The sequence below is a fragment of the Amblyraja radiata genome, chromosome 32 (genome assembly GCF_010909765.2).
Source record: "Amblyraja radiata isolate CabotCenter1 chromosome 32, sAmbRad1.1.pri, whole genome shotgun sequence".
In the NCBI taxonomy this organism is placed as follows: domain Eukaryota; kingdom Metazoa; phylum Chordata; class Chondrichthyes; order Rajiformes; family Rajidae; genus Amblyraja; species Amblyraja radiata.
In genome coordinates this window covers 21,093,996-21,108,639 of record NC_045987.1, presented here as the reverse complement: position 1 = coordinate 21,108,639, position 14,644 = coordinate 21,093,996, and the positions used below count along the sequence as shown (strand labels likewise).

At 42.8% G+C, this 14,644-nt stretch overlaps 1 protein-coding gene across 1 annotated transcript in view; it reads left to right on the top strand.

Moving 5' to 3' along the window:
- The window catches only part of psmb7 (proteasome 20S subunit beta 7), a 65,652-nt gene that overhangs the window by 33,079 nt on the left and 17,929 nt on the right, over positions 1–14,644 (top strand). The window contains exon 6 of the mRNA XM_033048752.1: positions 8,196–8,254. Coding sequence (XP_032904643.1) covers positions 8,196–8,254 — 59 coding nt within the window. The remainder of the gene's footprint in view (positions 1–8,195; positions 8,255–14,644) is intronic.

The following is a 14,644-nucleotide window of genomic DNA, read 5'->3' as shown; positions in this document are numbered from 1 at the left end:
TGATTGTGGTAGGGGGAACAAAGCTGGGAAAGAGGTTGGGGCAGCAAGTGATAGATGGATAGAGGTGAAGGGGCTTGATTGGGTGACAAAGATAGGTTAGAAGGGGCTTGAATGGGTGACAAAGGTTAGAGATGAAAAGGAGACAAAACAGAAGAGGAATGAAATGTAAATCCAGCGGGAGCAATATGGATGGAAGGGGAAAGGGGTGACATTTCCCTCCACTGTACTGTTTCCTTAGAGTATTTTCAGAATGTGTTGAGGTGCTTTACACTTATGAACACCACAAGATCTCACAAAGATAATGTTGCTCTATAATCATAGATTCATAGAGAGTCGCACAGAAACAGGCCCCTTGTCCCAATTCGTCCATGCCGACCAAGATGGTCATCTCAGCTATTTGCATTTGACCCATATCCCTCTAAACCTTTCCCTTCCATGCCGGAGTCTAAGTGCTCCGGCAACTTGCAGCATATACGCCACCACTAAGTGCTCCGGCAACTTGCAGCATATACCCCACCACTGGGGCTCTCAGGCTCCTATTAAATCTTGCCCCTCTCACCTTAAACATATCCTTTCTGGATCTTGATTTCCCCTTTCCTGCAAAGAAACACTCTGCATTAACGCTATCTATTCCTCTCATAATTTTATACACCTCTGTAAGATCACCTCTCTGCCTCCTGCGCATCAAGGAATAAAGTCCTAGCCTGCCCAATCTCTCCCTATAGCCCAGGTCCTTGAGTCCTGGCAACATCCTCGTAAATCTTCTCTGCACACTTTCCAATCATTTGTCGATGTTGCTGAACTTTTTGGCCGCAACACACCAATCCCTTTAGTTGCCTCTGAATTAATATGAAGAGCTTTTTTGCTTATTTGGACGTGTGGGTATTTGGCTTTCCAACCGAAAATGGCAATGAATCTGTTCCCTCGACATGGCACGGTATTGTAAGCATGGAACATGTACTCTGGTTCATAAAGTCAAGTCAAGTCGTCACATTTATTTGTATAGCACATTTAGAAAAACAACTCTCGTTGGCCAAAGTGCTTTACATTTGTTATAAGAATAATATAAACAAACAAACTACATACATATATACATATAGCCCTCGCTCAGTACATGTCGGGAAAGGCTTGGGAGTATAGATAAGTTTTTAGTCTTGACTTAAAGGAGTCGATGGAGAGGGCAGTTCTGATGGGAAGGGGGATGCTGTTCCACAGTCTAGGAGCTGCAACCGCAAAGGCGCGGTCGCCCCTAAGAGCTTGATTCAACACTTTGTTCAATTGGGCAAGTATTTGATCAGGTGAGCCCGGCTGAAAACCCTCTGCTTTTACTCTTCCAGAACCCTGAAAATGAGTCAATTTCAATATACACTTTAAATCTCCAACAAGCAGTCATTGCTTATTATGTACGATTTTGCTTCCTGACACCTTTAAGCAATATATTTTGTTCCAGAAAATTGCTTTACTCTAATCGTTCTGAATTTAGTGATATTTTATCCCAGTGTTCTCTTGTCAGATTGAATATGACTATTCAGCACACTGATCAATTTATTTGTTGTAAATTTACTGCTTCTAGGCTTTGTATTTGATCTATAATCAGACTGCTTAAATGTTGCTGATGAGAAAGTCAGTATTTTTTTCCTCCCTACACCATAACTGTCAGGTTGTATTACACCATTACATATTCACCAGAATTGATAAAGTCAGCAGGACATCTCATTCAAAAGCCTTTAATCGCTACCTCTATTCAATTCAAATCCATTGTGGAGGTCGACTAGTGTTCACAAATCACTTTAAATGGGAAATACTGTTCCTTGTACAGGCCTAGTAAATGAGAAGTAGTATGCAGAGTTACTTAAAACAGTAATAAATGCCAAAAAGTTATTTTAATTGGATTGAAAAATAGGCACCAAATGCATTTTTCAGCAGAAATAGAAGTTTCTAAACCAGTTAGTAACTATATAGCAGATGGGATGATGTGTTTTAAAGCCCCATGCTTTGCGCTGTGTGGCACAAATTGTTAACATTTCTCATTTTCAAAATGATGCTGAATTGCTTTTAATACCCAATATAGAAGCTGTTATACAGTGTCTGTTTGGGGTGGGGGCAGCAGTGGGAAGATCACAGCAGAGAGCATCACATTCCCATTCCCTCGATGTGCATTGACCTTTTCAAGTTGGCGTAAAAACAAGTTTGTTTACCGATTTTAAATTTTACAATTACTTTGTAAACCTAGAAAATAATGATTTCTCATGCATCTGTGCCAACCCAGCCTAAGCTGACAGAGGTTTATGATTTCACCTGTGAAAATTGCTACCATTGATGGAGGTTGGTGAAAGAAATTGTGGTAAAATAGATCAATGTCATTGCCATTGACCAGAAGCTAACTTGCAGTAACCATATATACATACAACATAGCTACAAGAGCAGATCAGAGGCTGGGAATCCTGCAGAGAGTAGCTCGCCTCCAAACCCACCATCTATACCATCTACATGAACAAGGGCAGCAAAAGCTTGTGGACACCATCACCTAGAGTTTGGCCTCCAAGCCACACACCATTCTGATTCGGAAATATATCACTGTCCCTTCACCATCGCTGTGCCAAAATCCTTGAACTCTCCCTAGCAGTGGAGGTGGGGGAAAACCCATACCTCATAGACATGCAGCAATTCAAGAAGGCAGCTGACCACTACCTTCTCAATAACAAATAAAGATGGACTAATTAAATACGGCCTCAGCGTAAGAAGCTACATAGAAAAGATAGAATGGATGGATGAAGCAGGGTATAACTTCTTCATTGGGTAGCTTGTTCGCACTGTATCCAAAACTGTCTTTCAAAACTAAATGTCTAACTTTGACAATGACTTAAATAATATTCATGGTCACCTCTCTGGTGCTTTTATGACTATTATACGGTATGGTTGTCAGAACTAAAATTGGTGGAGTTGCAATCAGTAAAAAGGGCCGTCAAAAGATGCAGCAGACTATGTCTCAGTTACAGATATAGGTGGAGAAATGGCAGATGGATTGTAATCTGGGTGAGTGTGTGGTGTTGCACTTTGGGAGGTCAAATACAAGGGGAAAATATGCAGTTAATGGCAGGACCCTTAACGGCATTGATACATTGATCTTGGAGTCCAAGTCCGTTACTCCCTGAAAGTAGCAATGCAAATAAATAGAGTGGTAAAGAAAGCGTATGATATGTTTGCATTCATCGGTCGGAGCATTGAGTATAAGAGTCATGTTGCAGCTTTATAAAACTTTGGTCAAACAATATTTGGAGTATGATGTGCAGTTCTGGTTGCCCTATTACAGGAAGGATGTGGAGGCTTTGAAGAGGGTGCAGAAGAGGTTTACCAGAATGCTGCCTGGATTTAGGGGTATTAGTTCGAAGGAGCAGTTGAACAAACTTGGATTGTTTTCTCTGAGCCATTGGAGGCTGAGGAAAGATCTGATAGAAGTATATAATATTATGAGAGGTATAGAGTGGACAGTCATAATCTTTTTCCCAAGAGTAGAGATGTCAAATACTGGAGGGCATAACTTTATGGTGAAAGGGTGAAGGTTTTACGAAGAAGAGTGGGCAGGTATTTCTACACAGTGTGGTGGGTGTCTAGTTTTGCTGCCAGGGTGGTGATGGAGGCAGATATGATAATGGCATTTAAGAGGCTTTTAGATAGGAATATAAAAATGAATGGATATTGATCACATGCAAGCAGTAGTGATTAAAGTTCAGCACGGCTATTTTGGGCTGAAGAGCCTGTTCCTGTGCTGCACTGTTCTGTGTTCCATGACACGATTTTAAGAAATAAACAGAATTTCAGTGAGTGGCGATGTGTGTTTGTTGATGAATGGGATGCTTTATAAGATGAAGTAGAAACTCGAATCTCAGCAGTAAAGGTGTTGCTTTTGTGTATTACTTTGTCCTTGAGATGTTCCAGATCTTCACAGTGAGTGAATTATTTTTGAAGAGTAATTTTTGTTACCTGGCAAATTGCATGCTAACAAAAACTGCAAATGAGATGAGTGATCGGTGTATTTGCGCATGAACAATGAAGAAGTATTGTCCAATTTCAAAGGATACCATGGGACATTTTACAATATATCCAGTAGCTGATAGGAACTCAGTTTACTCTGTTCGCTCTTGTCTCTGCTTTTGGCCACATATTATCCCATTGAAGCTCAATGTAAGCCCCAAGAACAACACATCATCTCATTCATGCTCTCTGGTGCCTTTTAGATAGGTGCGTGGACATGTAGAGAATGGGGAGGGGGGATAAAGATCACATACAGGCAGTTAACATTAGTTTCCCTTTGCATCATATTTGGCACAGACATTGTGGGCAGAAGGGTCTGTTCCTGTGCTGTATTTTTTATATTCCATATATCTACCACAACACTCAGAATCTAGCAAAGGATTCGATAGTTCCCATCAAAAGACAACCCCTCTGCCATTGCTGCATTCCTTAAATACGGTGTTAACATTTCTTCTAATAGTCTCTCTCTTTCCCTCCCCCACCCAAGTCGCACTAGCGTCTCATTGTCGCCTAACAAACAGGTAACAATGGCCTGTTTGCTTTATCATCATTAATGTTTTGCATATCTTTCATTCGTTGTTCTTTGTTTCACCACATCACCGTCTATATCTCTAATTTCTCTTATCCCTAACCAGTATGAACAAGGATCTCGACCTGAAACATCACCCATTTCTACTCTCCAGAGATGCTGTCTGTCCCTCTGAGTTTCTCCAGCTTTTTGTGTCTATCTTTGATTATGTTGGCTGCTTTATCTAATGCACCGTACAGTGTATATGGAGTCAGTGGTGGGAGGTCTGGTCTGTGTGATGGACCAGAACAGACAGTCTCCATACATTAGCTACTGATATATACAGGTGCACAACCTTTTATCCGAAAGCCTTGGGACCAGACACTTGTCGGATTTCGGAATTTTTCGGATTTCCGAATGGAAGATTTTTAGCGTAGATTAGGTAGGTAGCGCGGGCGGCTTGAAAAATCTGGATCGGCTGCCTCCTCCCCGGAGACCGGGGAATCATTGTAAATCATTGCATAAATGTTAGTCGGTTATTTTGGAGGGATTTTATGTGAAGGGGGAAACTTTAATTCTTAGTCCGCTACCTGATCGGAGAGGCGGGGAACGGGCAATGCCTTACCGGGTCACCGTGCAGTAAGCTCCGGAGCGCTGTGGCCACCGACTCAAAACATCGCGGAGCTGGGGGCTGCGGGCGTCCGGCCGCGGGCGGCGCCGGTTGGAGCTCCGACCCCGGCAACTCTACCCCTGGCTGCGCGGCGCTCCAAATCCAGCGCGGCCCGCGGCCGGACGCCCGCAGCCCCAGCTCCGCGAATGTTGGGAGTCGGCGGCGTCGCATCGCTGGGATACCAGCGGGGAGCGGGCAATGCCTTACCGGGTCGCCGTGCGGTAAGCTCCGGAGCGCTGTGGCCGCCGACACACAACATCGCGGAGCTGGGGCTGCGGGCGTCTGGCCGCGGGCCGTGCTGGATTTGGAGCACAGCGCAGCCAGGGGTAGAGTTGCCGGTGTCGGAGCTACAACCGGCGCCGCACGCAGCCGGACGCCCGCAGCCCCAGCTGGGAGTTGGCGGCCACAGCGCTCCGGAGCTTACTGCACAGCGACCCGGTAAGGCATTGCCCGCTCCCCGCCTCTCCGACCAGGTAGGGGACTAAGAATTAAAGTTTCCCCCTTCACCCCCCCGCCCCCTTCACATAAAAGCCCTCCAAACTAACTGACTAACATTTAAGCAATTATTTACAGATGTTTAAGTGTCTCCCCGGTCTCTGGGGAGGAGGCAGCCGCTACAGTAGTACAGACCAAAGATCTTATAGCGAAGCTCCGCTATAAGATCTTTGGTACAGACCTGGGTTGACCGTGGGTCGTTTCGGGTCAAGTTTGGCGCCAAACGCGAGCTTTGGTGTGCAGACGACATCCTGGAAAAAATGGCCGGTTTTCGGAGTTTTTCGGTTTCCGGAACTCCGGATAAAAGGCTGTGCACCTGTATTATACAACCCAGCTTTCTATAAGGACTTTGTTCTGGTCTCCCAATTATGTTCTCCAATTTTGATGACAACTTTCAGACCTTCCACCTCATCAGCCTTTACATTCAAACCATTTTTGGAATTTGTCTTCCCTTCCACTCCTCAATGAGATTTCCAAAAGGACTGTACCTTCCAGGATTCTATACCTTCTCATGAGACATCACTTCCCTCTCCAACATCCAGGGATCAAAGCACATTTGTTCCCGTTCCACTTTAGTGGACTGCTTTCAGTGCTTTCCTCTATATTGGTGAAACCAAATGCGGATTGGGTGATCATTTTAACGGGACAGTGTTGATCTGACGCAAGGGTGACCTGCAGTTGTCTGTCACTTTAATTCTCCAGTGCATCCCAACTCCGACCTGCGTCTTTGGCTTTTTACAGTGTTCCAATAAAGTCCTGTGTACACTTGAAGAGCAGCATTTCATCATGCAGCTTTGTACATTGTCGAGCCAAGAGTGTTTCAATGTCATATGCATCGGGACCGGAACAATGGCATTCTGCTTTGCTGAGGCTTTGCAGGCTATATTAGCATAATAACACAACAAATAAATATATAATAATATCATAAATTAATAGTCATACTATACAATTTGACCATAATAGGGTATGCCAGGATCTGTGGTGCAACTTTATCCAAAGTCTACAGTAGTTCATTTCTGGGTTATGGTTTTGCAAGTGTTTCAAGAGCTTGATGGGTGATAGCAAAAAGACTGTTCTTAAACCTGGAGGTAATGGTTCTCGGGAGCTGCTTGACTTCTCGATTGTAGCAACAAGATGCGAACTTGGCCAGAATGGTCTGAGTCTTTGACATTAGCTGCCTTCGAGAGGCACCGCTTCCTGTCGATTGCTTCAATGTTGGGGAGGTCACAATCCATGATGGACCAGGCAATGTCGAACGCTTTTTTGCAGTCTCCTTCATTCTTAGGTGTTTGAGTTACCAAACCAGGCCATTATGCAGCCAGTCAGTATGCTCTCCACCATATACAGTACATGTATCGAGTGAAATGCTGAATCACCTCAAACTCCTCAGGAAGTGGATGAATTTTCTTTACAGTCGCGTCAATGTACTGGACCCAGGACATAGAGATGAGCATACCCCAGAGTGCTGTTCACCATCTCCACCACCATTGCCCCAATGAAGACGGGTTCATAGGCCCTCAGCTTTCCCTTCCTGAAAGGAAATTCCTGATGTTGAATTCAAGAATATCAGACAGTCTTTCCAGTGGTGGTAAAAGACCAACACCTTGAAGCATTAACTCTTTCTGCCTTCACAAATGGTGGCTGGTATATTGAGTATTTCTCAGGAAGCAAGGAACCGCAGATGCTGGTTTACAAAAAAACCCTACAAAGTGCTGCAAACGTCAGTGGGGGCGCTGCGAGATGGCTGCCCTGCCAGCAGCATGTTTGTCATTTCTACTTTTTATTATTTTTTTTAGTATGTCCAAATGTGTGTTTTAATGTCTCTTGGTGTGTCTTGTGTGGAGGGTGGTGAGGGGGTAAAGGGGGGGGAACCGCTTTCGGTCGCCTCCTCCACGGAGAGGCGACTTTTTCCATGTCGCCTCCCTCGCGGCCTAACACCATGGATTGATGTGGCCTTTCTGGTAGTCGGGCCCGGAGCTTCAGCTGCGGGCGCAGCGTGGACTTTTTTCATCGTGGAGCGGGGCGAACCCATGCCGGGCCCGCGGACTGTTACAGCCTGAAGCCGCATCCTGAAGTGCGGTTCCCGGAGGTTGCAGGTAGGGAGACTGACAAAAACCTCCGGGAACCGCACGGGTGGGGTGCAAAGTCTCCAGAGGTTTCCGTTCAGGTTTCCTTAGTGAGACGGGCAAAACTAACACCACAGAACAGCTTCGAGATCTCCTGCAACTGACTGGCAAATGTGGAAGGATCATGATAAATTTGAAACCCAATTTACGTAACAACAGAGATTTAAGGTTGCATTATTAAACTTAAAGGGAAGTACATTGTGCTTTTGTCAGTTTATGGCACATTTAGCCATATGTTAATAAACTTTAGAAGTATTTATGCAAATAATTACATGTAACTGTCATGTGATTGGATGGTTTCAAGTTTACATTGAGTTTTGGAAGTACCTGACTTTTTAAAATACTTTTAATCTGTACACAGGTTCTGGATCTTTGGCAGCAATGGCAGTATTTGAAGATCGGTACAAGCCAGACATGGAGGTAAGAGCATGTTTAAGTAACAGCTGGCAGGCTACACTAGTAAATTTATTTTTTTGCTGTTTCTGCTCCTCATTGTCCCTCCAGAGAATTCAGTACAATGGATGTGAATGAATGTTTTGGGTCTAATAAGCATTGGGTTGTTCAGAGACATTAGGAACTGTAGATGCTGGAATCTATCAAAACACTAGGTGATGGAGGAACTCGGCGGTCAGGCAGCATCTGTGGAGGATATGGATCCTGAAAGGTCTTGACCCGGACCATAGCCTGTGATCTGCAAGGAATGCAAATGCAATGTTAGCATTCTTTGCGAGAGGACTAGAATATTAAAGCAAGGATGTAATACTTGGGTTTTATAAGGCACAGATTGGACCATATTTTGAATATTGGAGGTAGTTCTGGGCCCTGTGTCTGAGGAAAGATGGTCTGGTGTTGAAGAGGTTCCAGGGAAGGTTTACGAGAATGATCCGGAGGATGATTATGAAATGAGGATACATTTGACGGCTCTGGGCATGTAACTCCTGGGGTTTAGAAGAATGAGAGGGGATCTCATTGAACCGACTGAATAATGAAAAGCCTAGATGGAGTGGATGTGGAGAGGATGTTTTCAGTGCGTAGTGGGAGAGACTAGGAGCAGAGGGCACAGCTTCAGAATAAAAGGATGTACTTTCAGAATGGTGATGAGAAGTTTCTTTAGCCAGAGAGTAGTGAAGCTGTAGAATTCATTGCCACACTCACTGGTGGAGGCCGTCATTGGGTATTTTTAAAGTGGAGATTGATAAGTTCTTGATTAGTAAGGATGTCAAAGATTACAGGTAGAGGGCAGGAGAGGGGGGTTGAGAGGGGAAAATAGATCAACTGTGATCGAATGGCCGAGCAGACTTGATAGGCTGTGACTTAATTGTTCTCCATGTCTTATGATCTGTTCCCTCTCCAGATGCTGCCTAGCCCGCGGAATTCCTCTAGCACTTTATGGGTTTGGGTCATTTAGATTTGATACAGCAACAAGTTCTTCAATATTTGTTTGATGGCTGAAAAGAGCCAAGTTCAAAAGTAAAGACCCAAGAATTTAATAGAAATGAAAGCTTTGTTAAAGATCAGTTTAATAAGATGTTACAATTATAATTCTGCAGCAGAGTACAATAGGCAATGACTGACGTTACTAAGAATGGAGTAGAATTGACAGAGGGAAGCAAGTTTCTGGAGGCGGCAAGTTATTTTTGAGATTCTTTTGATGAAAAGATCATGTTCATTGGAGGAGATAAGATCGAGATGAAACATCTATGTCTTTAGAGTGTTGACAGATGTGGTTGTGGGTGTAATGGTATTTAACTTGAACTCCGATTCCAGAGCTGGAGATCAATATAAAATCAGCAAATCTCGTGAGGCTGGAGGAAATATTCTTTTTTCCCTACAAAGGAATAAATGTGTGAAATTGTTCCATTAATGTTGAGCTTCTGAGTGGTCCTTTGGTGATGTGGAAACGCAGTGAGCGAGTTTTGCACTTGTTTCCTTTATATTGGACACAATTTGCTTACAGCAATTTTGGATTAAAGAAGAAATAATATGCCGTCTCCAAGCTTGTCTAGATCACAGGAAGAAAATTATGAAAGCCACTCTTGCAAAGGACGTTCTGCTAGAGCTTTAAAGGCATCTAGGAAGAGGACAGCAATATTTCTTTCAAAGAAATAGGTTTTATAGACAAGCATGGCAATTTTTTTAATTGAGATTGATTTATGCTGGCATTGAATTCCTAAAGCAGCTAGACGCATATAATAAGAGACATGTTAATAACAGAGTTCTACAGTGTCCCATCCAATACCTGAACCGTGTTTCCATGAATTTATTTTTAATGTTCTTTATAACCAAAATTCAGAAGGTCCGAGTGGTAGGGAAATGATCCATTCCCACCGGACAATCTGGCATTTTGAAAAGGACTTTGAGGGTGGCACAGCGGTAGAGTTGCTGCCTTACCTGGTTTGATCCTGACTATGGGTGCTGTCCATATGGAGTTTGGATGTTCTCCGGGTGTTCTCGTTTCCCCTCACACTCCAAAGACTTACAGGTTTGTGGGTTAATTGGCGTCAGTGAAAATAGTAAATTGCTCCTAGTGTATAGTGTGCAGGGTGATCGCTGGTCGGCACAGACTCGATGGGATGAAGGGCCTGTTTCCAAGCTGTATCTCTCATGTCTAAAGTGCGTAATAAAGCTTTAGGGAGAAAACCTTAAGTGAAAGTTATATCTAGCATTGAAGAAAATGTTCACCTTAAAAGAACTACAACGGCTAAATTAAAAAGTTGTTTGTAGCAAGGGTGTCACTGTTCACCAAGTGCCACATTCAATATTAAAATAATTCTCTTCAGGTAATTTACCTGTTGGCCAATTAAATATTTACATGTCCTGCTGGTTTATAAATGCTCCACTTGCGGAGCTTTCTGGAGATCGGGAGGGATAAAAGAGGGTGAATTTTCTGGCAGCTGCAGGCATCCTCTGCCTGGTGGAAACAGGCCATTACTACCCTACACTCTCTATCCCTCTACTCGTGCCTTCTTGAATCTTCCTCCAAGCCAAGCAGTGCTGGGAGTGGTGAGCAGACACACTCACCCGCTCACTGATTGATGCTGTTTCTGTTCATTTCCAACATACAAAGAGTTTGGGTTACAAACAACTCTCAAGTATGGCGGCCTGTGGTAACCTGGGGACCTCATATTTGCACTGTGGGGAAGAATAAGATATTAGTACTATAATATTTCTAAGTGCAAAAAAGAATCACGTGCTCATTTTTGTATACAGTTCATTAAACATATATGCTTCTTGACTGAATTTATCCGCATGGAGGGAATTTGATCTTTGAATAAACGTACCAGCCTCTGTGTTGGCTTCATGCACAGCAGAACATGTGCTTTCTTTCCTGCTACGTGGGTTGATGGAAGTTATTCGATGTGAATTAAATTTAAAACAATTTTACACTGTATTTTAGATTAGGAGACAAAAGGAAATATCTGGACAAAGTATTGGCTCTAAAAAGATGAATTGAGCTCCAAACTATGCTATGAATGGGAGATAAATTGCAACTAATAAAATTTCTGAGACCTTGAAGTAGGTGAATGTGAAGTTCTGAGCATAGTGCATATTCCTTCGAAAAGGGATTCTAGGTAATGAAATGTTATTTTCCATTGTACATGGAAAGAAGGATGTGGGTATTAAAGTAAAATAAAAATCTTGGGAAGTGAGCCGAATGCAGCTGAACTTGTCATTTTAGAAGAGATTAAAGACTCAATTGCTTGCATGATGGAGACTGCAGATGCTGGAATCTTGAGTAAAGTATAAAGTGCTGGAGTAATTCAGTGGGTCAGGCAGCATTTGTAGAGGGAATGAACATGTGATGTTTCAGATTGGGGTCCTTCAGATGCGATGAAAGGTATTTTCAAGTTTGAATTGTGTTCAACATCGACATTTGAATGAGCTGTGGAAGTAGGTTGATGGAAACAATGGAACAGGAATAGACAATTCAACCAATGCCATTCAGCTAGATCACTCCTGATCCATGTCTTAATTCCAGCTACCTAACTTGGGTCCCTTAATTTTATTGTTAGTTTATTGCAAGTGTATTATCACACCCAGTCTTGAACCATTCTCAATTTGTCTCATTAAGAAAGAACTCCAGATTTCCATACACTAAAGTGCTTCCAGAGTAGCCAGGCTCATCCTGTAGTTTGACCTGTTCTGAATTCTCCTCCAGATAAAATAGTTTCTCTGACTGACTCTGTTCCATCCTTCAATTGTCTTTAAAACCTTTAAATGTTAAAGCTAGGTAATTATTTTGAGAAAATGCACGCTTCACTTATGCAATGTGTCTTTGGTTTTTCATTGTGTTGGACTATTACTCTGCCGAATCTGAGCAGCATCAAACTTTGTGGCCAGCTCTCCCTGGGAACTGAATTCAGTCTTCCAGATAGTTTCATGCAGCTCAGGTTTTCTCCACTGCCATATTCAGGGTGAAGACCAGCATTGGCCTTGGTTGTTTGCTTATGAAAAGTACTAAACACAATCGTGTTTATACATTTGGATGACCATAAGTGCTCTGGAACAATTTCCACTCCTATAGGAACAAAGAGCTATCTGTGAAATGCAGAGTAGTTGGACTGTTTGGAAATGATTAACCCAGAAAAATGATCGGGGACTTGGAGGTTGGTAAAGTGAGACTATTTTTCTTAAAAACAAGGCTACTGCTCCCATAGGAAAGTAAAGTGAGTGTTCTTACTGTGAAATGTATATATGGCTTGCTAGAGCATTTGTTTAAATGCCCTTTTCTAGTTGTTACTTCTGGTGCATAAATGGTTAACTTGAGATAATCAGTGTTTTCCCATTTCTGTTGAACAATATTAATTTAAACCCTATTAAGGTATATAATATGTTTAATTTAAAAATATAGATGATTATTCCAGATGAATGCCAAGAACTAAATTTATTCTGCCCTGCGTGGCTTGGTTCTTTATTCACTGATGAGCACATGAGTTGCAGGTTTTGGCATATTTCTATATTTTCCACTTTAGTCACGTAGGTTGCACAGTCAAAGTTGGAGTCATTTAAGAGATTTTTTTCTGTGGATACTTAAAAGTGTAGCCACCAAATTTCTTCAACATTTTGTCGTTCAGTAGGAACTAAATATGACATTTAATGTGCATTCTGTGATGTCAAATTGTTTTCATATTCATCCACGGAAATCTGTAAAAAAATAACTTCAATCTACTTGCTCTGCACCTGACACCCCAGCAATGAGCTTGGAATGGTATTTGGAGAGCTGTCAATTTCTCCCAGTTTATTTCTTCACTGTAGTGTTTAGAGATGGATGACGATTATTTAACAGCCATCCAATTGATGTTCATGTATGACTTGAGTGGTTACGTGTATAGGCCCTAAGAGGCTGGCAAGGATGCTGAGCTGTCTGTGTAGTCAGCCACTCCTATGCTCCACAACATCATTGAGCACAGCAATGTGCGATATTACTGTTTAGCTTCGGGTCCATCAACTTAGGATCAAATAGACTTAAAGTAGAAGTTCAGCCACAACATTGGTGAATAGAGGAACAGGCTCAAGGCTCCATTTCCATCTTGCACTGCCTCGGCAAGGCCACCAGCACAATCAAGAACGAGTGCTACCCCGGTCACTCCCTCTTCTCCCCTCTCCCATCAGGCATGAGGTATAGAAGTGTGTAAATGCACTCATTCAGATTCAGGGACAGTTTCTTCCCAGCTGTTATCAGGCATCTGAACCATCCTTCCAACAACTAGTGAGCGGTTCTGATCTAGTTCATTGGGGACACTTGGACCACCTTTAATTGGACTTTACTAGACTTTATCTTGCTCTAATCATTATTCACGTTATTCCCTTTATCATGTATCTGTAGACTGTGGGTGGCTTGATTATAATCATGTATTGTCTTTCCACTGGCTGGTTAGCACGCAACAAAAGCTTTTCACTGTACCCTGGCACATGTGACAGTAAACTAAACTAAAAGGTGTTGAATGACTTTTCCTTCTATTTGTTTCATATCATGCTTTCCTGAATTGCAGAGAACTAGCAAACGGAATAGCTGTCTTGCTGTCTTCTGTTCTGTTATCTCTGATTTCCTGGCAGTTATCAATACAATGGCCATTCTCATCCAACCAGAGACTGTAGAATCATTAGACATTGAAGCAGATCTCGTGGCTCACCGTCTGTAGTGTCCACAACCCAGCATTAATTAACAGTAATCCCCCACGATCCCATTGTATTCTCTCCACATTGCCATCAACCGCTTCCCAGATTCTGCTGCTCATTGCTGGAGGCAATTTACTGCGGCCAATTAACCTAGCAACCTGCATGTCTTTGGGATGTGGGAGGAAACTGGAGACCCAGTGGATGCCCACAAGGCCATGGAGAACATGCCAACTCCACACAGACAACACCTAAGGTCAGGATTAAACTGGGCTGCTGGAGCTGTGAGGCACTGGCTTTACCAGCTGCATCACTGAACGCAGCCCAGCTCTTGTAATTAAACAGTTCAGCGGGTTCGAAAGGCTTCCTGGTCAGTTCCCTGTGATTGAGTATAGATGGAGAACAGCAGTTATTTGAGAAGAACTATAGGAAGGTGCAGCATTTCCTTAGAGAGAGAGATGCGAAGAACAGAATGACATTGAAACAGACTCCATTCTCTAATTGTTTCAGAAAAGCTACAATATTCTGGGGGGGCACTAGTATATTCCCTTAATTGCGTTATTAACCATGTTTGCACATTATTTATTCAGAGGGGTGAGTATTTTTTGTTTATTTTGCATTTTTGCAATCTTCTGATGCAAGCTACCAAGCTTGATGCAACAAGTAAGTTTGTACCTGTGATTTAGTCATTGT